Source organism: Ceratotherium simum, chromosome 15 (assembly GCF_057802395.1).
Source record: "Ceratotherium simum simum isolate JZ-2026a chromosome 15, ASM5780239v1, whole genome shotgun sequence".
NCBI lineage: Eukaryota > Metazoa > Chordata > Mammalia > Perissodactyla > Rhinocerotidae > Ceratotherium > Ceratotherium simum.
Genome location: NC_141914.1, coordinates 22697599 through 22724356, shown reverse-complemented (window position 1 = coordinate 22724356; position 26758 = coordinate 22697599). Strand labels below are relative to the sequence as shown.

At 39.9% G+C, this 26758-nt stretch overlaps 2 protein-coding genes across 4 annotated transcripts in view; one reads left to right on the top strand and one right to left on the bottom strand.

Annotated features, from left to right (window-relative positions):
• The window catches only part of FBXO40 (F-box protein 40), a 59172-nt gene that overhangs the window by 16272 nt on the left and 16142 nt on the right, over positions 1-26758 (bottom strand). The window contains exons 2-4 of the mRNA XM_087439672.1: positions 13816-13930; positions 12420-12545; positions 2804-2910 (exon numbers count right to left, since the gene is read on the bottom strand). Of these exons, the coding sequence (XP_087295798.1) occupies positions 2804-2910; positions 12420-12545; positions 13816-13864 (282 nt within the window). The 5' untranslated portion in view covers positions 13865-13930. The remainder of the gene's footprint in view (positions 1-2803; positions 2911-12419; positions 12546-13815; positions 13931-26758) is intronic.
• Positions 23278-26758, top strand: part of POLQ (DNA polymerase theta) — a 96464-nt gene continuing 92983 nt past the window's right edge. For 2 of the 3 annotated variants that reach the window (XR_015554438.1, XM_087439671.1), the window contains exons 1-3: positions 23279-23575; positions 24052-24231; positions 25966-26096. Coding sequence is in view for 2 of the 3 variants with exons in the window: in XM_087439671.1 (XP_087295797.1) it covers positions 23398-23575; positions 24052-24231; positions 25966-26096 (489 nt within the window). In the remaining variant the exon portion in view is untranslated. Of the gene's footprint in view, positions 23576-24051; positions 24232-25965; positions 26097-26758 lie in introns of all 3 variants that reach the window. The other variant, XM_014792216.2, reaches the window with a different exon arrangement.

The following is a 26758-nucleotide window of genomic DNA, read 5'->3' as shown; positions in this document are numbered from 1 at the left end:
ATATAGTACTGCATCAGGCCTGGACGACCTCTTAGATGCCACAAGGCAATCTGAGGGCATCTTTGTTTCCTAGGCCCAAGCATTGTTTACATACATTATTTTGTTCATTAAGGAAAAAAGGAAGGTGTCCATCGAGACTCGGCTTCTCTTTTGCCATTGGCTGCGGGATTCTGTACAACCTGAGGGAAGTTGCTGTAAAGCGTGAGTGGCGAGAGAGAGTCTGATGAAGAGCGTAAATGGAACAGAGGTGCCGTGACCAGTGAGTGTGTTTAGGCAGTGAAAGGAACTCTGATGGGAATATCAACGGAGAGCGGGAGGGCCCCTCAAGGAGCGTGAGGAATGGTTTCTGAGGGACTGAGAGAGCAAGTACAGCTAACACTGCTCACGGCCCTCAATCAACCTTTATTGAATAGGAATGAATTGAATGAAATTGAATAGAACCCTAAAGAAGGCAGCATTTTGAAAGAGCTGTGAGAGCGACTTGAAACAGATTTCGGAGAAAAGTGTAATGATGTCAGATGTACGATAATTTTTTTTAAGGAGGAAAAAGAAATATTTTCCATTTTATTAAGTTAATGTAGACTTAACTGAATGGAAAAAGAGTTTGAGGCTCTCATCACATGCTTTTCTTTTTTCTACTTGACCTTGATGTTTTATTGAGAGACTCTGTAGAAACCACAGTGCCACACAGAGCTACCTGTGTGGCAGTGGCCAAGGGCATGTGGGCAGCTTAAATGGTACCGAGGGCAAAATAGGACAGAGGTGGTGACCAAGTGTTGCTAGCCAACAAGGTCATGAGTAGGCAGATAGCAGGTATATTTAAATCACTGACTCAAGCAAAAGAGAATGGGATTAACAGATAATAGTTTTAACATTCTTTACTATAATTTTAAAGTTAGTAGGCAAACAGGGTTGATGTCAGGGAGATATTTTTAGGCAAGGGGCCCTCTCGGCACCCCTCGCATGATGTCAGTGACTAACTATTTTGCCTCCTCGTGTGGCTAGCCCTGGCAATAATTATTTATTCCTGAGCTTTAACCTCAGGGGAAGGGACAAGGTCAAAAGTTAAAGATCAGAGATAGTCTTTAATTCTTAACTTGTTAACCAGCCAATTAATTGGTTACTTTAATTATACATTGCTAACCTGTTGCCCTGCTATGGAGATATTTAATTCTAGGGAAAGAAAATGTGTAAAGTTAAATATTAAAGTAATCCCTTTGCCTCTTGAGATTTTAACACAACCTGTCGGCTTGAGGATAATTCCCGCATCTGGTTCCATGATCCTGGGCTTCAGGGCTATGATTCCAGCACTTTCACTATACCCTAAAAACATAACCATCCTTCTCCAAAGGTATTCAACTTCACCATCTGTGCTTCTCCACTTATGCTAGAAATCTCTCTACTTTTAAACTTTCTAGTCATTTAATTAGTTAATTCTCATATCTGATAATTATATTATTAGTATCAGTATTTTAAGTTACTGTTTTGTATTCGCCAAGAAAGTACTGACTAGCCAAATTATCCAGGGGTGGCTGTGAGTCAGCCTGTCTATTCGGTTATTCCTAGGCCAACACACCCCAGTCTCGCTAGGACAGCACCTCAGCACGCACTTTGAAGACCTTGGTGCCATGAAAACCCTGACAAATTAAATGAAGTCAGGCAATTATACACAGTGCATTTAAATGATTGTGCCTAGCAAACAGGCATAATTATAATCCAGACACCTATAGCAGAGTTATGGGATCTGTCTGGATGTTACAGAGTCAGGCAGGAAGGAACCAAGACTTACTGTGTCTGGGTAGGTCTCCTTTTACTTGGCATTGGTGGCATTAGCCTGTACACTGCAAAGGTCAGAGCGTACAGAATTTCTTTTGCTGCATAGGCCACTTCCCAGGATGTCCTTATCTGAACTTTGAACTATATAATACTAAAGTGAGGCCCAGAGGAACACAAGAAAATAAATACTGTTCCCTTATCTCTGCCGATTTTTTTGTGCATGCAACACTGTGCAGTTATTCTGAAAGCTAGAAATAATCTACCTACATTTTAAAGCTTTTGATACCTCAAAGATCATTAATCATTTTAGTTTGTCCCTCTGGATGTACAAGTTTCAAGTTTGTAATAATTTTTGATTTGCATGCAAAAGCCTGTATAAGTTTTTCAACTTGTAAAATAGTTTTACTTCTATTCCATAGATGCATTTGGGATTCAAGAGAGCTGAAGAGAAGAGAGCCATATTTAGGGGATATTGTCAGAGAAAAAAGGTTTTAAACTCTGCGGCCAAGTTTAAATAGTCCATGCAGTAAATACAGTTGTGCTACATTTACCGGTGGTGTGACATGGGGATGGAATTTCAGGTACCTGAGAATGACTTGCAATTAACAGAGCAAATGTTGATTGGTGAAAAGATCACAGCATTTAGACTTCAGAAAATAGAAATCCTGGGGTCTGGGCCTTCCACCTAATTCCTCACCATCTCCTCCCTCACCACCCCGACCCACCATCACCACTGTGTAACTTGAGAGATATCACACAACCAGTCTGGTTGATTGTAGAAGAAAGAACCTAAGCTGTTGGAAAGCGCACAATCTCTTCCTGCTCTAAGATTTTTGATTCAAAACAGGTGTTTACATATGGCTGGGTCTCATTCTCAGTGCCAACATTTTCCCCCGATGTGTAACTAATTTGCTAAACCCTCTTGTCTTGCTCAGAGCAAAAAGGTGATGTGCAGCTCAGCCTCTGTCTCCGTGTTCACCATTCCAAAAGTCCCCTTGGTGCACCTGCTCACGTTTGAAAAGCTTACCTTGATGGCACTGCTGAACCAGCGTCTGCTGCACCTGTGTCCCTTGATTGTGAGCAAGCAGATCGCAGGAGGTGGCTGGGAGTTCAGCTGCAGCAGAGGACAGAGTTCTGTTGAGGAGGCAGGGAAAGGAGAGAAAACTTCAACAGAAATAGTTCAAGTGTTTCCAAGTTAAAAATAAAACTATATCGCAAGAGGCAATGTGACCAGGCTCAGCTTACGATTTTTTCTTTCCCCTGTATTTATCAACACTTGGTATCTACCTGAGTGGCATCCAGCAGAGGAAGCCAGGAGGGAAGTAGGGCTTTATATCAATGGGTTTCCTTTCCCTCAAGGAAGGAGTAAAATCCCTTTAAGAAGGATCGTTTTCAAGGCCAGAGCAGCCTCTAAGACTTCTGCGCGTGCAGTCGGCAGATCCAGCTGTGCTCACAGTGGCTGGTGGAGCATTCAGGACAGGCTGCTGCTCTAATTATAACCATGCTTTTCACCTAGGCCCGTCACTGGCTGAAGCAGCAGCTTGTGCAAGTGACAAGAGGTCCTGTTTCTGTATCTCCTATTTCTTGTCATGACACGTAAGTGGCTGTCCTCTCCTGGCCCTCTTCTTTCCCTGGTGGCTGAAAAAGGGGGAGTTTGTAATTCAGAAATCAGGCATAGAGTAAACCCAGTGTGAGAGAATTAGAGGTGGTGGGAGGCTTAGCTATTGCTTAGCCCAGCTTCCTCTTTTTACAGGTGAGGAGACAGAGGTTAAATCATTTGTCTGAGGCCACACAGCTTGCTAGCAGAAGAGACAGAGGAAAGACTCAGTTATTCTAACTCCCAGTCTGGTGTTCTTCTTTACCTCATCCTCTTCAAAGAAGCCCATTCAGCTATCTTAGGAGGAAAGAAAATATATAATTCTGGCTTTGCTGATTTCTAGGTATGTGGCTCTGACCAAGCTGCTTAACCACTCTCTACCTCAGTTTTCCCAATTGTGAAATGGGGATGATAATACTGGGTGTGACCATGTGTTAATATGTTACCACATTAATGTATTAATGTGTGTAAAGCACATAAATGATGTCTAGCACATAACAACTGCTCAAGAATGCAGTTATTTGAAGGTATGGACTAACAACAGATATGCTAAATTCTGCTGTAATTAACAGACACTGAATTCCTTTTTCCCCTGGATTCTTCCATGCATATATGTCCAAGTAGGTAGACTTATTTGGGGTGAGGAATTAGCAGTTGAAAATTGTAAAAATTTTGTCTATTGATCTTGTATCCTGAAACTTTGCTGAACTTGTTTATTAGTTCTAATAGTTTTCTTATGAATTCCTTAGGATTTTCTATACATATAAGATCATGCCTGTGCCCAATATTTTTGCCTTAAGCATCTTTGCCATAGACATCTTTGCCACAAGCATTTTTGCCACATAACTACAGTCATGCACTGCATGACGTTTCAGTCAACAATGGACCGCATATATGATGGTGGTCCCATAAGATTAGTACCATATAAATGTAGTAGGCTAGACCATCCAGGTTTGTGTAAGTACACTCTCATGTTCACACAACAACAAAATCACCTAATGACACATTTCTCAGAATGTATCCCTATCATTAAAGTGACACACGACTGTAATTGGCCGTAAGGCAATTCTGCCATAAAAGATAAAATAACTGGTTGACAGTTTGGTTTGACAGTTTGGTTTCAGCTAGAAAGTATGGTGATAAAACTTACTGGAAGTGTGAAATTAAAGAGAGTGTAAAGCCAGACTGCATACTATACTAGAAAATGATAACATATCAGCAAATTCTTCAGTGAGCAGAGTCATCCCTCCCACCCATCAAAACCAAAAGTTTACCAAGCTATGGCAAATATAAAAGAGGCAGCTAGTCATTCATGACTCTCTTTGAGAGCATTAATTATGGATTCTTTAGCTAATTTAGATGCAACAGCTTGTTCTTCAATGTCATCTTTACCAAATTTATCATGCAATATTAGAAGTTGGAGGCAAAAGAAGAATCAAGCTCCCCTCCTGTCTCTCCACCCCCCCAAAAGAGAAATAGTTATGTGATTCCTGATGAGTATATGTTTCTTGAAAATGGTGAAAAGTTTTTGCTATTTGATAGTGGAGAACATGATGTGGACAGAATTTTGGTATTTGGCACAGAATCTGGTTGAGATGATTTGGTGAAATTTAGGGACTGGGCATGTGATAGAACATTTAAATGTAGTCCAGATATGTACTACTTGTTTCATTATGTCCTTTTTAATGTTCCTCTTTTATTTTATTTTTCATTATTTTCTCTTTTACTAAATTGCCTTATAGTCAAATTAGTTATGCAGTGGAAATGTTTTCGGCAAAGATGTCTACAGCAAAGATGCTTACGGCAAAAGTACCTAGAACCAATCATACCATCTGTGAATAGAGATATTTTTACTTCTTCCTTTCTAATTTGGGTGCCCTTTATTTCTTTTTCTTGCCTCATTATACTGCCTAGAACTTCCAGCACTATGTTGAACAAGAGTGGTGAGAGTGGCCGTCCCTAACTTGTTCCCATTCCTGATTTTAGGGAGAAAGCCTACAGTTTTCCACCATTAAGTATGATGTTACGTGTGGATTTTTTATAGATGGCCTTTATCATGTTGAAAAATTTGATAGTTTATCGTAGTTTGTTGAGTATCTTTATCATGGAGGGTGTGGAATTTTGTCAAATGCTTTTTCTATGCCTGTTGAGATGATCATGCGGTTTTCATCCTTTATTCTATTAATGTGCTGTATTACATTGATCGATTTTTGTATGTTGAACCAACCTTGCATTCCTAGATAAACCCCACTTGGTCTAGTATATAATCCTTTTTATGTGTTGCTGGATTCAGTATTCTAGTATTTGGTTGAGAATTTTTGCATCTATATTCATGAGAGACATGAGAATAGTTTTCTTACAATGTCTTTGTTCAGTTTTGGTATCAGGGTAATACTGATCTCATAGAATGAGTCAGGAAGTGTTCTTTTCTGTTTTTTGGAAGAGTTTCTGAAGGATTGTTAGTTCTTAAACTTTTCGTAGAATTTAGCAGTGAAGCCATCTGGGCCTGGACTTTTCTTTATGGGAAGTTTTTGATTTTTAATTCAATCTCTTTATTTGTTAAAGCTCTATTCACAGCATTTCTATTTCTTGTTGAATCAGATTTGGTATTTTGTGTCTTCCTAGGAATTTGTCCATTTCATCTAAGTTATCTAATTTGTCATACAAATTATAAAAGTTACGCAATTGTTCATAGTATTGCTTCATAATGTTTTTTATTTCTGTAAGGTTTTTCATTTCTGATTCTAATAATTTGAGTCTCCTTTTTTTTTTTTTTTGGTCAAGGTTTGCCATTTTGTCAATCTTTTCAAAGGACTAGCTTTTGATTTTGTTGATTTGCTCCATTGATTTCTATTCTCTATTTCATTTATTTCTGCTCTTGTCATGTTCGCTTCCCTCTGCTTGCTTTGGACTTAGTTTGCTCTTCTTTTTCTAGTTTCCTAAGGTGAAAATTTATTGATTTAAAGCTAAAACTATGGCGACAGTAAAAGTATCAGTGGTTGCTGGAAGTTAGGGGAGAGGGAGGAATGAATAGGTGGAGCACAGAGGATTTTTAGGGCAGTGAAACTGTTCTATATACTATAATGGTGGATACATGTCATTATACATTTGTCAAAATCCATATAATGTACAACACCAAGAGTGAACCTTAATATAAACTACTGACATTAGGGGATAGTGATGCATCAAGGTAGGTTCATCAATTGTAACAAATGTACCACTCTGGTGTGAGTTGTTAATAGTGGGGGAAGCTGTGTATATGTGGAAGCAGGGGCTATATGGAAAATCTCTGTGTCTTCTAATTTTGCCATGAACCTAAAACTTCTCTAAAAAATAAAGATTATTTAAAAAATCAAAAGTGAAAAAAAATAATAAACAAAAAACCTCACAGCCTAAGTCCCAATGTCTCTTTCCTAGGTCTGCAATCTTGCCCTGCAAGATCCCTTCACGATGACCCAGAATGTGATGAGTAACAGGGACCTACAAACCTGCTGCTGCTATGGTCTCTGTTAGTTTCCCCCAGTAAACGCTAATCCAGTTATTATTATATAATGTGTGATACCAGATTATTCACATTCTGATTTCTTCCATGATTGATTAATTACTTAGAAATGTACTTTTTAGTTTCTAAATAGAGAGCTTGGAGTTTCTTCTGATTAAATTACCTTATGCTCAAAGAATGCTGTTTGTATGTTGTTGATTCAATTGAGTTTGTTAAGATTTGCTTTGTGGTCTAATGTGTGGTCATAATGTGCTTGAAAAGAATGTGTATTCTCTACCAGCTGGATGCAGAAGTCTATATACTTCCATTAGGTAAAGCTCATTAACAGTGTAGTTAAAATCTTTACCCATACTAAATTTTTATCCATTTGACCTATCAATTATCGAGTATTATATTAAAATCTTCCATTATGGTTGTGCATTTGCTAAGTTTCCCCAAGGATTTTGTTAGTTTTTACTTCGTATATTTTGGGACTATGTTGTTAAATGTATACAAATTCAGAATTACACCTTTCAGGTTAATTGTTCCTTTTGTCCTTATTTAATGTATTTTTACTTCCAACAAAGTGTTTTGCCTTAAAGTTTAATTTGACAGATATTAATATAACTATGCCAGCTTCCTTCCTGTTTAAAAAAAGGTTATTGATTTGAGATCTTATTTTTTAAATATAGGCTTTTGCTGCTATAAATTTTCCTCTAAGCACTGATCTAGCTTCATTCCATAAGTTTTGGTATGTTGTGTTTTTCTTTTCATTCACCTCTGAGTATTTCCTAATTTTCCTGGTGATTTCTTCTTTACTCATTGATTATTTAGGAGTGTCCATATATTTGTGAATTTCGTGAATATCCTGAATTTTCTTCTGCTATTGATTTCTAATTTCATTCCATTGTGTATGGAGAACATACTTTATGTTAATTCAATCCTTTTAAATTTATTATTTTGTGGCCTCAATGCCTTTTTTTCAAAATTTTTCCTATGTCCTTTATTCAAGTTTTGAAGTTTTCCTTACAGAGGACTTAATTTTCTTAGTTAATTCCTGGATACTTTATATTTTTCATTGAGGTACTTATTTTATTATGTGTTTATTATTGGTTTTGAGAAATGCTATTAATTTTGTAGGTTGATCATGTAGCTGGAAAATTTGCTGAACTGTCATTCTAATACATGACTCTTAATTTTGTTGGTTTTCCTAGATGATCATCTCATCTTCAAAAATCTGTTTCATCTCTTCCCATGCCAGTTCTTACATTTCTTACTATGTATGGACTCATATTATATTAAAACTAATGGTGATAGTGATTTAACCTTTAAATTTTGACTGAAAATACCCTTTAGAAAACCCCAGACCTAAAGATTTGAAAGAAAATGTAAGTTTATAACCTGCTCCCATTAAAAGTGAATGACCCTTAAAGGCTGTTGACATTCTTAAAAAAATCTAAGATATTTTTGGGAAGATGGGATTGTGGAGTCTCATCGGTCGTCTAAGAGACAAAGAGGGCCTCTCCTCAGGGAGAGTTGTGGGGCTGATTGTAAAGTCCTGAGCTATACTTTTAAAAAAGTTTAGTTTTCACATTTCCATGGAAATCAAAGTGACACCAAGCCAGAAATTTGGGTTAAGAAGCAGAAAAAAGAAAGAAAAGAGGCATATACAAGAGGCAAGATCCTTTTTCTATATGATCTGGTATTTATTAGCACTTTAATCAATGAAATCCAAAGTCCACCATGCTGGAGGGGTTCTGGAATTCCAGACTGTCTCTTTAGACTGTAGGCTGCAAAGCCCCAGCTTGTCATACTGGACCAGGTTTGCCCAGGAGATAGACCTAAAGCCAGACCAGCAAAGACGTTAAGAGAGGAACTCTGTTCTTCTAGCTGGGGCCTTGTGGGTGAGAGATACTGATATAGACAGTGAAAAGAAGATCTGGATATCTCATCCTCATCAGGAAAACTATATAGTTTTATGATTTGGGCTATGTCATAGGCATCCGAGTACAAGGCAGGAACTGAGGCCACTAGCCTCTCCAACTGAGGATCTTGCATTTGGACATCACTTGTGGGACTCTCAGTGATGACAGAGTCCCATGCCCAATTAGAAGGCCTAAGGGCTGAGGTGGAAGGGAGCTATAGAAATCTGAAACTGCAGGAAAAAAAGAATGAGGCCTGGTTGGTGCTGTGGGTGAGTGGGGCATATTCTTGCCTGGAAGGATCTGGTATGGTTGATTTAGTGATTGCTCTTATTGCCGCTGCTGCTTCCTCAATTTGAACCGCCGGTTCTTGAACCAAGTCTGAGAGTGGGAGAAGAGTGGAGATTATGGTTTGTTAATGGAGAAGGAGTTTGAGGCTTCTGCTGGGTGAAAAAAGCCAGATGATAACCCTCATGTCCTCTCCAAGTCACCCAGACACTGAGTTCTGAGAGCACAGAGGTGGGCATGAGTGGAGTCAATAGGAGGAACAGCGAGGGATCAGAACGGGGACCCCAGAGATGGAAGAAGGAAAGAAAGGGGGTATGTTTCAGAGGTTGTGCTGGAGGTTCAGAGAAAGGGTCCTGAACTCTAAAGAAGAGAAGCTAGTTCAAGGAACTATGGGGAGGTGGGGAATTTGAAGTGAAGGCTTTTCAAGATTATTTTAGAATGGCTCTACAGTGAAAAATACTCCAACAAAAATTTGGGGCCTTAGAAGGCTCAGAGGTTGGGGGGAGTTATAATAACAGATTGGAGGGTTTTGCTTGAGAAGACCCTAAATGAGGAGTCTGTTCGGATGACAGTCCTTCCTCTATTTGAGCTGTATATACAAGACCTCTGGAGTTCTAATTACAGTTACACTGGTTATTACCTCTGTGATGCAGTCACTTTGCCCCTGAATCTTAGTTTTCCTCATCTTTTAAACTAGACGATAGTAGGGCCAATATATGCCCAGTTCAGTACCAACACACAGTGGGTACTCAATAAATGAAATGTTATTATTATTATTGTGTTATGGAGGGAATTTCCAGGCTGAATAGTAGAATGTGGTTTGGATGGTGTACCAAGCTCCTCTCAGGGGATTAGATGGACCTTTACCGTTGACTGTGGTAGGTTGAGTTTCAAAGCGAGTTCCTTCTGGAGATTTTTATCTGGAAACATGGTATGGCTAAACAGAGCCTCCAACTCTTCATGCTGTATGTGGGTGAATGAGGTGCATTCTTGATGCTTCTTCCATATCGCTGTAGAGCAGAGATGGAGAGGGAGTGGTTACACTAACACTACCCTCTCCCCCAAACACCACAGCTGTGAACCTCCCATGACTTTCTTCCAATCAGGCTTGGAATCGAGGAGTGATAGATCCCAGGTCTTGACTCCAGGAGGCTAAGTCCTATGTAACAGTGCTCTGTCTTCTGTTTTCTGAGATTTAGTTTGTCCCCCCCAGGAAATGTTACCACTTTACTTTTCTCTGTACTCAGTCTATTCTCTCTGGAAACTAGCTCCCTTGAGTTTCAGTTTGCCCTGCACTGAAAACAGAAAATCCTTTTCTCTGGTACTCAGTCTATCTACCTAACCTTAGGACAGTGGACAGTAGCTTCCCTTCTCTCTTTCATGCTTTATTTCTTTTAGAAAATAGGAAGAAACCTCATGTTCCTGCACCTGAATATAACACACTCCTCAAAATGAGTTTCCTTTCTTCACTTATTTATTCAGGAACCTAATCCATTTTTTCTGGAAAATGGATTTTCCAGACTTTCTGAAGCTCTATTCACTCCTCTGGGAAAAGGTTCATAAGACGTGAGACATAGGGGCCAGCCTGGTGGCATAGTGGTTAAGTTCACGTGCTCTGCTTCAGCGGCCTGAGGTTCTCAGGTTCGCATCCTGGGCGTGGACCTGCACACTGCTCATCAAGCCATGCTGTGTAGGTGTCCCATATAAATAATAGAGGAAGATGGGCACGGATGTTAGCTGAGGGCCAATCTTCCTCAGCAAAAACAGAGGAAGATTGACAACGGATGTTAGCTTATGGCCAATCTCCCTCACCAAAAAAAAAAAAAAAAAAAAAAGGAGACATAACTAAATATGTGGAGATGATTGAAAAATTATAGATTATTTTTTAAAATGGCAATGTAGAGAAATAAGAAATTTTCCAAGAAAATACAATTACCAAAATTTGCTAAAAAAGAACTGCAGACCCTGAATAGACTAATAATCACACAAGAACATACGTAGGTTATAGAACTCAAGGCAATGCTGTGTTAATTTTCCTGTTATATGCCCATTTCAGTAAAAGGAGGAAGGGTCTTTTCCCCATTTACCCACCATATTGGACCACAATATTTCCGAGATATTGTGATTTATAATAAATATATATATATTTTGGTCTTTATCCATGATCCTTGGCTCACAGCTCTCAAAACCCTTGGAATTTCCTAAGAGGTAAGAGCAATGGGAGCATCTTTTGTCATAATATTTGTTCTCTTGTCCTCAGTTCCTGAAATTGCTTCAGAGCCATAAAGATGAAATAGGTGTCTTGTAATTCATAACAAGCCCCTTTCCACCACAGCTGGGTTTATGTTAACAACATGACTTTTGGAAATCTCCTAAAGATTGGGGACTAATTGCCAGAGGAACCAACCCTGATGAGAGAGTTGGAACTTTCAGTCCCATCCTCTGATATTTGGGGAAGGAAGTGGGGCTGGAGCAGTTGAGTCAATCATCAGCAGGCAATGATTTAATCAATCATGCCTATGTAATGAAGCTGCCGTAAAAACCCAAAAGGAGGGGTTTCAGGGAGCTTCTAGGTTGGTGAACCAGAATGCATCCACGTGGCACCATGCTTGGCCCCACATTTCTCATGGAAAGAAGCTCCTTTGTTCAGGCCCTTACCCTTTGTATCTCTTCATCTGGTTGTTGATTCGTATCCTTTAATATCCTTTGTAATAAGCTGGTAATCTAGTGAGTAAACTGGATTCCTGAATTCTGTGAGCCACTCTAGAAAATTAATTGAACCCAAGGAGGGGGTTGTGGGAACCTCTGATTTATAGCCAGTCCATCGTAAGCACAGGTGACAACCTGGACTTGTGATTGGCATCTGAAGTGGGGGCAGTCTTGTAGGACTGAGACCTTAACCTGTGGAATCTGATGCTATCTCCAGGTGCATAGTGTCATAATTGAGCTGAATTGTAGGACATTCAGCTGATGTTGGAGAACTGCTTGGTGTGGGGAAAAAACCCACGTATCGAAATTGGTGTCAGAATTGTATCCCACCTTGGAAAATGGGCTTTCTGTATTCCTCTCTGCCTATGCTTCAGTCCTTTCCTCCTAGAAAAACATTCTTACTTGTGCTACATTTTGCGTTCTCAGCTTGTCTGTAATAATTTGGTCAAGCATGGGCCAAAGGCATTTGACTTTGACATGAAATTTATAACTTCGTCTTTTATGATGAGAACATTTTTTGAATAGATTTTTTAAAGAAGATATAACAATCAATAACTGCTTTAAAACAAATGCAAAATACAATTATAGGGCCCCATGAGAAGAGGGTAACGGTGGAGGAGGGAGGGCACAGGAGAGTTATACTCACTGGGATCAGCTGGAGCCTGTGGTATCAAGTTCATGCTGGAATCATCCATGTTGATAAACAGGTCTGGCTGGGGATTCTCTGGGGTCATTCTGTTCATCAGGGGTTCTGAAATCTGAGATGGAAAGCCTATGAGAAAATGGGAAGCTGATAAAGTCATTCATTCACTGGGAAGCAATGCTTTCAAGGAGCCTGGTCTTGCTCTAACGACCTCAGACAAAGGAAGTTAACCTCTGGAGCCTCTGCCTCAGCTGAAAGATGATTCACATTTTATACCATAGATGTCCAGATGTCTTAGTCAAAAATGAAATTTTGGAAATATTAAGAGACATTGTGTGCCAATATCTTTGTGACTCAGAGTAGGGGGTATTTTCTTTAATGAGATTGTTGAAACAGTCTATGCATGAAAAGATGGATAAATTAAACAATTAGACTAGATCAAATGACCATAGACTTCTCATCAGAAACCAAGGAAGACAATGGAACAAAATCATTAAAGTGTTGAAACAAAACTGTCAACTGAGAATTCTGTATCCAGGGAAAATATCCTTCAAAAGTGAAGGTGAAATGATGACATTCTCAGATGAAGAGAAACTATGAGAATTTGTGGCCAGTAGTCCTGTTCTATAGAAATGTTAAAGGAGGTTCTTCAGGCTGAAGGGAAATGATACATGAGGGAAAATTGGAACTTTGGAAATGAAGGTATCTGAAATGGTAAATATCTGGTTAAATATAATAGACTAATTTTCTCTTAAGTTATTTGAAATATATGTATTAATATTAAAAACAAAAATTATCACATTGTCTAGCAGGTTTTTTTTCTTTTTCTTTTGAAATAATTACAGATTCACAGGAAGTTGCAAAAAAAAGAATATACAGGGAGGAGGTCCTGTGCACCCTTCACCCCGCCTCTCTCAATGGTGACATCTTGCATAACTGTAGTACACTATCAAAACCAGGAAAATGACATCAGTACAATCTATCAAGCTTATTCAGATTTCACCAACAGCATTGCCCAACTTAGACCACACGGTAGGTGGTCTAGGATGCTTCTACTCAACCTTCACTTCTCCTTCACTAGGGGTCAGATTTGTGGCATGGTCTGACAGCTCTCCCAGCCTCCGCTGACTCCCTCCCCATTTTCTCCATCAGGCATTTCCACTAATAAAATCCTTGCAGGTTTAACCCTATCTTGATCCTATCTGCTTCTTAGAGGACCCAGACTAATGCACCCTATTTTCTGTGTTACAAGTTAATCCATCCTGGAAAGTAGGATTCAGTCTGAGCCGGAGGCACTTGGGATTCATTTGAATGTTGCAACTGTCCCTCCTTTGAGGAGGGCTGTGAGCCCCCCAGAGATGGAGGTCAGACTGGAGGGAAGGCAGACCACTGTACTCACTGTGATCAACTTGGTCTTGTTGTATCATGTCAATGCTGTAATCACTCATGTGGCTATAAGAGTGGGTCTGGGGCTCCTCTGTTCATCTGGGCACCAGAAAGCTGCATTGGTAGATCTGTGGAACAGAGTGGGGTTGGGGTGGAGAGTGATGGCTCATTCATTTCTATGAATGCAAAGTATTCAAGGCCACTGCTTTTGAATCCCAGGTCATTCAAATAGTACCTCTGTGAATTTAAAGAAAAAATGACTTGACCTCCATAAGCCTGTTATTCCTGCTGAAAAATAATTATAATCTCTACTTCACTAGGCTATAGCGAGGATTCACCGAGAGCCTATCAGTAAATCACAAAGCCTGTTGCAAAGTAGTGCTCAAAGGATCGGGACTGCTGTTATTTAGAAAAGTAATTCAGACCATGTAACTGTACTGCTGAGAACCCTTCTATGACTCTCCAGTGCAGGTGGGATAAATTCCACATCCTCACTGACCCTGGCCTAGAGAGCCTGACAGGAACAGGCAGTGCTGCCTTAGACCTGGGCAAAATCAGCCCCTGTCTTAAGTCCCTTCATTGAGTCCTGCACCTCTCAAACTTTAATAAGTATACAAATCACCTAGGGATCTTGTTAAAATGCAGATTCTGATTCAGTAGGTCTGGGGTAAGGCTTGAGATCCTGCAGCTCTAACAAGCTCCCAGGTGATGCTGATATTACTGATCTGCAAGTAAGACTTAGAGTAACAAGGCTTTAAGAGGGCCTCTCTCGGTTCTCTCTGTATGTGCCACTCCCCACTGGGAATGGAGTCTGCAGGACAAAAGTGTCACGACCACCTGGAATACTTGCCCACTTCTAAATCATACTCCCTGTATCAGGGAACATAGGATTTTCTGCCAAAGGGCCCCGAGCCTGCATAGCCTCTTCCCTGAATTCATCCTCCCGAGTGGAGAACATGCTGTCAATGTGCATACACACTGGCCCAAGGGGCGACTGTTGGTCAAGGGATATCAACAGAGCCTTGACCTTGAGTATGCAGACAGGGGTGAGAATGAGGAGGAAGGGCTGGGGCTAGTTCTCCCTCCATTGCTGTGTTCTGCTGTGTAACTTGAAAGAACCCAAGAATTCAAAATTTGAATCTCAAGTTCCAGGAAGATATATTTGTCAAGATGGCCAGGTAGAACATATTTTACCTAACAGTTTGATAGCTTGATTGACAATTTTTAAAAACTTAAGATATATAGTATGTGGGCTTCCATTTGTATTCTTGTCCTGGCCACGAAAATGTTAGGCACCTGCTGAGCTCTCCTCTCTTCTTGGCTCTCCATGTCCTGGCCACACTGGACTTCCTTCAATTCTTTGAACTAGTCAGGAGCCTCCTATTTCTGGGTGTTTGCACGTGCTCATCCCTGCTGTTTATCTTCCACTTAACAGCTAGTCAACACCTACTCCCCTGTCTTTTCTCAGTTTAAACAACACTAACTTGCAGGTGCTATCCTTCTCTTCCCAACTTCACCATATTCCGTGTTCTCTTATCTCTTTCTTAGCACCATGTACTTTTCCTTCCAAAAGCAATTTTATTTACCCACACTTCTTTTTGCTTCTACTTTATTGTTCCTTTATTTGACCTTTGGCAACAACTAGCTATGAGGAGCTGATGTGTCAGAGTGAGGAAAAAGAGCCAGAAAAGAGTTTATAAGAGAGAGAGGAAGGAGGAAGGGAGGATGGGGGAGAGACGGTGGGGGGAGATAGACAGAGAGAGAGAGAGAAAGAGGCAAAGAGCCAATTACTCTGAAAGGTTGGATAACATTCACATTCACCCTGACTTTCATGAGGCAATCAGACCTTCTGATCTTCCTTCCATTCTCAGTTTACAAGCCACTCTCTATCATCTCCCTCCAGTGGGAATGGAGCTGAGTGATTTGCATCCTTTAATCTTGCTCCTTTGATCTTTTGAACTCTTTTTGACCACTTAAATCCCACATTCTAGACCCCATCATTCCTCCCTGCCTTCTCCCGGCTTACCGCTCCTGAATCCCCTTGCAGCGCCCATTTTCAAGCCTGCTTGATGCGTCTCTCTGGAAATACAGTTTCTTGAGTGTGTCCTCATGGTGAAACACGATGTATTTAAATGTAGTTTTTGATACAATCAGACCCTTGCACCACCCAGACACACCCCTAATGTCCCACCCTTCGTTATTCAATCATTTATTCATCCAATAAAAATATGCTTAAAGACTAATATAACTGTTGCTGGAAATAGCGTCATTATTCTTTTTGTACTCAAAGTCTCTACCTTTGACCAACCCTTTAAGCTGGCTCCTGTGGCCTTTTGATACCACTATATCTTTACTTTTACACTTGCGTTGTTTAACATTATAGGTGTGTCTCTTTAAAATAGCAATCCCATCTGAGGATCTTTTTTTTTGAGGAAGATTGGTCCCAAGATAATATCTGTTGCCAATCTTCCTCTTTTTCTTTTTTTTCCCCCAAACCCCAGTACATAGTCGTATATCCTAGTTGGTAAGTCCTTCTAGTTCCTCTATGTGGGACGTCACCTCAGCATGGCTTGATGAGTGGTGAGCAGGTCCGCACCCAGGATCCAAAGCGGTGAACCCTGGGCTGCCAAAGTGGAACGTGCAAACCCAACCGCTTCGCCACCAGCCTGGCACGCCATCTGAGAATTTTAAGATGGATTAAATCTGCTTATGTTTGATAGGATAATGATTAATAATATATTTGAACTGATTTCTACTTCCTTATCTTTGTGGGTTTTTTTTTCCATTTTTCCTGCCTTCTGTTGGAATGGTTGCACTTTATTCCCTCCCCGCTCCCACAATAGTAAGTTATATGCAAGATTTAAAGTTACCATTAATTTTTTCACACACATATTTAATTTTTAAAAAATCAAAAATCAATCAGTTTCTATATACTTCTCCCAAACAATAAAATGCTCTTTGGATTTTTAACAGTGAATTCCCCACCTTCAGTCTTTCATGTTATTTTTGTCTACTATTTTAGATCAAAGTTGCTTTTATGGCCCTAAAAGTAGTCATTATTATTTTTTGTCATAAATATTTATTTAGCTTTAATGTTTATCAAGTTCTTTGATCATCGTTGCTTCCTCCTTTTTCCTCTTGGGCACAGTTTTATTCTTTCTGAAGTGGAATCATTAGTAGTTCTTTTAGTGGTGGTCTATTAGTTGTAAACATTTTCAAACTTTCTTTGCCTGAAAATATATTTAGTACATTGTCAATCTTGCATAATAGGTTAGATGAGTACAAAAATCACTTATTTGAGAAGTCTGCTGACAGTCAAAATTTATTCCTTTGTACGTAATATTTCTCTTTCTAGTTGCTTTTAAAAGATTTGTGCTTTGTCCAAAGTCTATATTTTTACCTCAAAGTGTTTAGGTAAGATTTGTTTTTATTTATCTCGTCCATGACTCACCATAGGTCTTCAATCTAAACACTCTTGCATTTCTTCAATTATGGACATTTCTGAGCCATTATCTCTTTGAATATTGTCTTTCTTTATCTCTAATAGCTTCTTCTGGAATTTCCATTAGATTTATATTAGACTTTCTCATTCTATTCTTTCTATTTTTCAACTGCTGTCATCTCCTTATCTTTCTGAGCTGTAGCTTGTTTAGCCATAACACTAAAAGTCTGATATATACATTTTATCGCTTTGACTGATACTTTTTCTTGACCTTTAATTTTGTTTTCTCTATGGTGCTTTGCCCACCCACCCCTGCCACCATCTTCATCAAACTGACTGAAGTCTCACTCAATTACTCATCTGTGTGTTCTTTCACTCATTCATTCATTTATTCATCCATCACTTATTTTTTTCCCACAAATTCATTTATTTATTTATTTTTTAATTGAGATATAATTGACATATAACATTATATCAATTTCAGGTGTACAGCATAATCATTCGATAGTTGTAATATGTTGCAAAATGATCACCCCAATAAGTCTGGTTAACATCCATCACCACACATAGCTACAAAAAATTTTCCTTTTGATGAGAACTTTTAAGATTTACTCTCTTAGCAACTTTCAAATATGCAATACAGTAGTATTAACTATAGTCACCATGCTGTACATTATTCACCACATATTTATTGAGTGCCTACTGGGTGACAAGCACTATTCTGGCATGGGGGGCATCAATTATGACTATAATAGACTTGACTCCCGCTTCAAACCACAGTAGCAACCATTGGCTTGTTGGACTATGCTTCTCTGGACAGAGGAGGGGACTCTGATCCTGGCCCTTCCCACTTCTCCCATCAGCTATCCCAGAGAGCATAGGTCCTAGACTAAACCATAGATTTAGAAACAAAAAACTAGACTCACACTCTGCATCCTACCAAAGAAAGAAGATGGAAACTCACCACATGACAAAAGAAATGTACCCAAAGTAAACCAAAAATATAAAGCAATAGACAACAGGAAAGAAAAGATTTAGGCATTAAAGAATCAACCCAGGAAATGCGACAAAGATTGACAGATGTTCCAGAAAGAGAAACTCAGTGCAGGAAAATCTCACAATTTACCCCAACATCTCTCTCACAATCTCTCTTATTCTCTCTCGGTATCTCACTCTCTTTTTCAACGTCTCTCAGTTATCTATGTCTACCAATTTCGGTTATTCCTGTCCTTCTCTTGCACTCCTTACCTATCCGTTTCCTCCTTCCTCCTTCCCTTCCCACCTCCTCTATTCCTCTTCTTTTCTCCTTCCTCTCTCTGAATCTCTTTCAAAACTCAATTTCTATCTCTCGTACTGTCTCATTTTCCCAATAATGGAGGGAGCACCACCTTATTACTGTCAGGTGGGGGGGAGTCCAAGTTCTCCACTCAGCCTCCCTTGACCCTGGGGGAAGGAGTGAGGGCGAGAAGAGAGGGAAGGACCTCATTACAGCTGGGTGGGGGTGAAAGTTTAGGTTCTCCACTAGGCTTCTGTTGAGTCCACCCTGGCTAGGAAGGGGAGCACACATTCAACCCTGACTAGGCCTGCATCTGTGACCCTCCACCAAAGCAGCTGGCTATAAGCAAATCCTCCACCCATTTTTCCTGTTTGTTGTTGCTGATTTGGGGAAGATTTTGTCTAAATAAGAAAAGGGATAGGGTTGAGTATATCAAAGAAAAAAAGTAACATCCAGAGAAATCCTCAGAATCTGTAAGGGCTGATCTAAAAACTATATATCCAAAGACCCAAATGGCAGCCATGGAATGCTTGCTTAGACATGCTCTGACTTCCCACTTACCCCCAAATAAGCAGGAGGTTGTTCCCCCATGGCTCCTTTTGATAACTTTTCCCTGCGAAGATATTCATCCCTCTCCCCGTCTAATCAAAGGCTGTTTATACTTTAAAAACCACATTCTTGGGGCCGGCCTCGTGGCATGGCGGTTAAGTGCGCATGCTCTGCTGCTGGCGGCCCGGAGTTCTATCCCGGGCGATCCCGTGTGCGCACCAACGCACTGCTTGCCAGGCCATGCTGTGGCGGCGTCCCACATAAAGTGGAGGAAGATGGGCGCAGATGTTAGCCCAGGGCCAGTCTTCCTCGGCAAAAAGAGGAGGATTGGCTTGGATGTTAGCTCAGGGCTGATCTTCCTCACACACACACACACACACACACACACACACACAAACCACATTCTTAGGATTCCTGGCCTTACTACTTACCCTTCTTCCTCATATTGTCTCCTTGGTGTTTACTACACAAGCAGCTAGCAGTATTACCATGTGAGAAGTGGGAGAACAGCCTATAATTGAATTTGGAAGTTATAGCTTTGTGTTCTCACATATTCAATTAATTTAGTCTCTTTCAGGCATTCACTGTTTAGTTTTACCACCTTTAAGTTGGCTTTCTGATGTTTTAACCTAGACATTTGAAGTTATTTCAATTTTGCTTCCATCCCCATCCGCGAATAAATTATTTCTACTGGTTCAGAATTTTTGGATCATTGTGGAGAAATATGTCTTTTTCAGAGTTCCTTGTTAATTTAAGCCTCTTATTAAAACTTTCTGACTGAAGCCACCTGAATTTGTCTGCCTCAGCCCTTGGATTATACCAGTGGTTCTCAGCATATTAGAAACAGCATATTAGAAACACCTGGGGAGCTTTTCAGTCATACCAGGGCCTACAGTCCATTGCAGACCAATTACTTCAGAATCTCTAGGAGTGGGATAGGTTTCTTCGTGTTTTTTTTGTTTTTTGTTTTTTTTTGGTGAGGAAGATTGGCCCTGAGCTAACACCTGTTGCCAATCCTCCTCTTTTTGCTTGAGGAAGAGTGGCCCTGAGCTAACATCTGTGCCCATCTTCCTCTTTTTTTTGTACGTGGGTCGCTGCCACAGCATGGCTTGATGAGGTCTGTGCCAGGGATCTGAACCCCCGAACCCGGGCCACCGAACTTAACCTCCACGCCACCAGGCTGGCCCCTGTAGGATAGTATTTTTAAAGCTCCCCAGGGGATTCTGATGTGTAGCCACTGAATTTCTTCCAGTTGAGAACCACTGAACTTCAAACACAAAATCCTCCTAATTAGCATCTCCTTTATTCTGAGCACATCAGACCCAATCAGCACCACCTCATCCTGTGTTTCTGATCTTGTGTATTTTCCAGCTCCTTCTTTTTTTGCAAATCTCCACTCATGTGAAAAGCACAGAGTTTATGCAGTCTGGGTAGATGATTCTGTTCTAGTCAATTCACAAATGTAGTTTGTGTACATTTTACTTTTCCATATAACCTCTGCAATTTCAATGGAAAAATAACTCTTCATTATTTGTGCAAAGTTACTAAAATAATCAGATGACATCTTGCAATGTACATCAACTGTTATTTAAGTTTTCTTTGCTTCTGCTTTCAGCAATATTAGGCTGAACAAGAAATCACTTCTAGTACGGCGCACTTTCCTTAAAATTCTGGATGTTCTGTAAAAAAATACATCTTTTAAAATTAATGACTAAACTGGTAAAATCAGAGAATTCTTTGTAGGATAGAAATGTCAAATAATCAAATAATCTAAAGGAGTAAGTGAAGCACTAGAACCAAAGTCTTCCCTAGTGATATCTGCTGATACCTGGTGGTCCAGAGTGTGGATTTTAATGGATTATGTGTTCTAGAGAATAGGAATCTGGGGTTTGTAGCAGGGTGAGAGGTAAGATCTAATATCCCTTGTATAAAGCCAAAACCCAAGAAGGGCAGCACCCTCAGTAAGTAAAGCAGAGAAATATCTATCCTGCAGATTGAGATGGTGAGGCTGGAAACCTGTCCAAATCTGGCTCTGGGTGTCTAACATCATTCTACTACTTCTGTATCTTAAAACAATGCTATTCCAGAGATTAAGTTTAAAGTAGTTCAGAATCGGTATGTTTCCAAGGTAACTGGCAGAAATATGTGCAAATTTTTTTCTAGATGGCTTTAACTCAGAGCTGGAAGAATTACCAGAGATAAAATTCCAAGGAACGTAAGCTCAGACACAATTAAAAGACAGATGAGAAATAACTTCTGGTATATTACCAATAATTGTTATGGTAACTGTCAGCATAAAATATTCTTCAATATTTTTGAGAAGTAGACTTCTCTATTTTCTAAGAGTTTTTTTTAAAATTAGAAATAGAGGTTGAATGTTTGAAATAAATTGTAAATTTTAAAATATTCTCTAGGCTTCTTAGTAGGATGATATAAACCATTCCTTGCAATTCCCTCCTAATTATTTTCTTCATCTGATCATAGTTCACCTAATAAAAATAGAATAATTTTGTGAGAGATTTCTTTGGTTTACTTTTTTCCCGTCAAAATACTGGAGTTAGGGCTAGCCCTGTGGCATAGCAGTTAAGTTCATCATGTTCCACTTCAGTGGCCTGGGTTCATGGGTTTGGATCTGGGCACAGACATACACCACTCAACAAGCCACACTGTGGCAGTGACCCACATACAAAATAGAGGAAAGACTGGCACAGATGTTAGCTCTGGGCCAATCTTCTTCACCAAAAAAAAAAAAAAAGGAAAAAATGCAAGGTTTATATTGGGAGCAATATTAGAACGTATACATATGACTTTCTTTGAATAGCATTTATTATGTGGTGGGCACTGTTCTAAGCACTTTACACATATTGATTTATTTAATGCTCATAATAATCAAATAGGTTGATACTATTTCATCACATAGATGAAAAAAAGGAAGCACAAAGGGGTTAAACAAGTTGCCCAAGATCACACAGCTATTAAGTCCTCAAACCTAGACTGACTGGCTCCAGAGTTGCACTATTGACCCCTATGCTATATTGCATCCAGAAAGCTCCTCCATGACTAAATCTAAATTAAGGTCCCTTTTATTTCCTTGATAGCACTCTGTTCATTTCTGCCTGAGCATTACTACAATTTAAAATTGTTAATTATTTTTTTTAATGTTTGTCTCCTTCTCTAAGCTCTTTCTTTTTGAGAGCAGGAGCCATTTTCATGCCATTTCCCTGCCATATACCCAGCACCTAGCACGCAGTAGATGCTCAATAAACAGCTGAGTGAATGAATGCATAAAAGGTAACTAGGAAAGATATTTCCTTCATGGAGTAATGTCTCCATCTTGTGGAATTTGAGAATATTGTCGCTCAAAAATTTTTTTTTCATAAGGTAGGTTTTCAGAAGAGAATTGATTGTCAGGGGCTATTTCCCAGACTTGTATTAGAATCTTTCTAATTGAACTGGCCCTTTTGAGATTTTTAATGCTGTAGAATAGCACAGCCTCTTCAGGGAAGGTCTTTTGCCTGCTAGATTTGCTTGGTGAAATGAACTGTGCAACTAGGTAATCAACGGGGAGCAGTTTATGTCCAGAATTCATTTGATTCAAGCCGGCCAAAAGCTAGAGCACAGGTCTATTAATAAGTTCTTGGCTCAGAATGATCACTCAGGCCCCTTCCTTGCAGCGTTCATACAGCTATCTGAGTCGTCCAGGGGCCAGCAGTCCCCAACTCCCATCACATATTCCTCATGGTGTGTTATGGCTAATGTGGAAATTATGTACAGAAATAGCCTCTGTCCTACCATCATACACTGAGAGAGGGGCAGATTATGCTCCATTGGAAATCCTAGGTTTTACTTGTTGAATGTTTTGCACACATAATCCGTAATAATTAAAAAAATAGCAATACGTTAAGATTTACTTCCCTAATTATAGGCAGCTCATTTTATGAAATTAGCAAACCTTGCTAATTCAAACCAGAAATGGACAAAGACAAAATGTTTAGGCCAGTTTGATTATAAATGCAGATTATACATGCAGAGTCTTTTTTTCTCTCTTTTAATCTAAGTCCAACTCGGGTTCTCTCACACTAACCAACGACTGACGCGACAGGCCGGAAGTCTAAGACGCCAGCGAGAGCCGCTCCTTCCCCAGGCGTCTATGGTTCTCAGGTTACTCTCCCCACTGAGAACTCTATGGTTCCGGGGCGAGCTAGGAGGCCTGAGCTTGAAAACTGTGGCGGGAAGATGGCGGCCACAGCTGTCAGCAGGCCGGGTTTCTCCCGAGAGGGAGAACGCCGGGACGGCGGCTTTCCCTGAACTGTCAAGAAGAGTTCGCGATGAATCTTCCGCGCTGGAGTGGGAAACGGCGGCGTTCAGCATCAGGCTCAGACTCCTCGGGAAGCGCCGGTGACAGCAGTGACAGCTCCCTGCTCCCCTCGGGGCCGGTGTTGAGCCCACCTCCGGGCCTGGGACGCAGCTTGAAAGACCGCGGCTGCCCTCCGGCCGGAGCTGCAGGTACTCCCAGGCACTCTCGGGGGGCAACGGGCGAGGTGGGCAGCTCAGCCGGGCCACATGGGAGGGGTCCTCACCGCGCGGACTGGCTTGTTCGCGCGTCCTTCTCGGCTTCTACTCCCATTCTCAGTTTGTGACTCGGGCCTGGAAGGGGAGGTCACTTTCTGTTCAGACATGGAATTGCTTTCAGCCCATAGTCAGCGACTGCCTGGCGGTAACATTCAAGTGGTTTCTGGGTCTTTCGACCTTTACAGAAACAATTTCTTAGTTGGCCAAACCTCGTCACCGGCAGGCGGCTCTCTTCTAGTAGTGCCCAGTACTCACAGATCCTTAAGTTGGATGTGCGTTGTGTCAGGATGTGCTTTAAATAGCCTCATTCCATCACATAGGAATTCCGAACAGAGTGGAGGGTAACTACTGAAGTCGAATGTTACAACTGGATTCAACTGTTAATTATTTTTTTCCATTTTTCCCGAAAGGGGAATGCAAGCAGACAGTTCCTGACGATCAGATAGACAAGCTGCTATTGGCACATTGGGGACTTCCTACAGCGGTTCTGGAGAAATATCACAGTTTTGGTGTAAAAAAGATGTTTGAATGGCAAGCAGAGTGCCTTTTGCTTGGACAAGTCCTGGAAGGAAAGAATTTAGTCTATTCAGGTATTCAAATTTGTGCAGATTAATTTTTCTACTGTTTTAAAGACATTTTGAATGTAAAGGGTACTCTATTGAGGTAGTTACAATTTTTTTTAAAAGGTGGATGAGACAGTGCTTTATAACTAGAGAAAGTCTTAAAATAATATATGAAAAGTGGATTCTCGTCATATGCATATTTTAATTATTCAAATTACATTATATGGCTGGGCAGAAAAAGCAAGAAAATGACAACTTAAAGAGAGCTATTCTGCCAACCATTCTTCTCAACAAACATATGTCCCAGAGTGAGTGTGCAATGGGAGGTGTAAATCTGCTCTTCTCTCTGTTGATCTCAGTTGCTTTTTGGTGTGTGAACATTATACATGTTTATAAATGGATGTGCTTGTACAGGGTTGTATACACAAAACCATGTGTAATATACTTTATGGAAGATTTAAGTGGGCTTTCAAGAGGAACTCTGACATATATACTTTTTAACCTTTTTACTATACTGACTTTAGAAACTAATCATTTGGCAAGATGCACTTTGTATCAGTTTTCTCTGAAACTGTGAGTCATCCAGATTCTCTATTATGGCTGGAAAAAGTAATTAGACAATTAACTTTTCAGTAGATATAAATTCAGGCTGGGGAATTGGACTGGTTGGGTTTGAAAACTGTCTCTACCACTGGCCTGTAATGTTACAAATTACTAGAGAGAGAGTGCTTAGAACAGTTTTTGACATATAGAAAGTACACAGTAAAGGCTAACTAGTGGCAGTGGTAGAATGGTCTGACCATTTCAGTCGCTTAAACCAAAACTTGAATGCCATTCACAGCTCTGGTCAGCAGCTCACATCAATTAACACCATGTCCAGTGTCTACTGCCTCAAATATCTTAATTCTGACTACTTCTCCCTGTTTTTAGCTCTATTACCTACGTTACTATCATCTTTCTTCTGTGTTATCCTCACTATCATCTTTAGTGTATGCCGTAGCCTTATAACTAGTTTATCTTTTCTCTCTGGTCTTGACCTGCTCCTGCAGCCAAAGTGATCTTTATAAAGTGCAAGTATGATCTTGTCATTCCTTTTCATAAAACTCGTTAGTCATTCTGTGTTGCTTCCGGGATAAATTCTAAAACTCCTTACATGGTGAGATTATAAAACTCTGCCATGTGGCACATTTATATCTCTTCTTTCATTCCCCGGCTTGTTTTATATTTCAGGCTTACTAAGTTACTTACTGTCATCTGAACATACCAGGCTTTCCTCCAGGCCTTTGTACATGCTATTTCTTTTGCTTAGCATTCCTTTCCTCTTCCCTTCTCACCTCCTTCTCATAAGTTCTGTTTCCTTTTCATAAACTTTCTTACAGCTCCTTTCCCTCAACTTCTATTATAGCTCCCGTCACAATATATGAAAGTTGTTCATCTCCTTCCTCAAAGCAGAGCTTTTAACCATTCAGTACTTAAAGGAAAGGATCTTTAGGTACAAGCTAGGTACTCAAATATTCATCGTTTATTGCTGATATAAGATTTATTTAATAATTCTATATTTTCAATGTAAGACCTATATAGAGTGTTGGTTTAAAGTCAGAGACATTTAAGGGTATAAAGGTTTCAAATGCTAGTTGGGGCCTTAATGATAGGTTAGTCTTAGGCTCTGCAGTTACTGGATATAGTTTAAAACATTTATTAATGCAGTATATCAAATATTACTTCTTTTTGTGATAACCTTGTGGAATAACATGTGTTTAGCTCCTACAAGTGCCGGGAAGACTCTTGTTGCGGAACTGCTTATTTTGAAGCGAGTTTTGGAAATGCGGAAGAAAGCTTTGTTTATTCTGCCATTTGTCTCTGTGGCTAAAGAGAAGAAATACTATCTCCAGGTAATGTTCTTGTACTAACTTTGAAATTGTGATAAGGCTGTTTATTGACAGCTGTGGCTTTACTCATTTGAAATAGAATTAGAGAAGCAAGTGGAAAATAAAGTTTCTTTTATTGCATCCCAATGTAGCTTTAAAAGTTGACCATTATGAAGGGAAACTTCTTTATTATTGCATAAAGGAGAAAAAGCCATCAAATCAAAAGAATAATTGGTGAAAATTGTGTTAAAATTTATAAACTTTTCCTTAGGAGGCAAACAGAATACTTCATTCGGCATATAAGCATGCAAATTAAGAATCAGCATTTTAACTGAATGGTAGGACTAGACTGAAGCATGGAAAGGAAGGACTGTTTAGGGAAGTATGTCCCATCCTAATTGAGGGCTATTTGGTAACATTTAGGAGATGGAGAACAAAATCCATTCATGCTTAGGTAAAGCACCAGGGCTGTGGTCTGTTCCTCTGTTCTGCAAAAATGAATGATAACATTTTTCATTTGTATGATATTCACTTTTAAGGCATTTTTACAAATTTCAATGTTTCATTAAGTAGAATAAATTTATTATTGTGATTTCTGCAGTGAAAAAATGTGCTACTAGTAGTACTGGTAGTCCAAAAAACGTGGGTTCTAGTCCCAGTTTTGCCGCTATGTCTTCAGGCCAGGC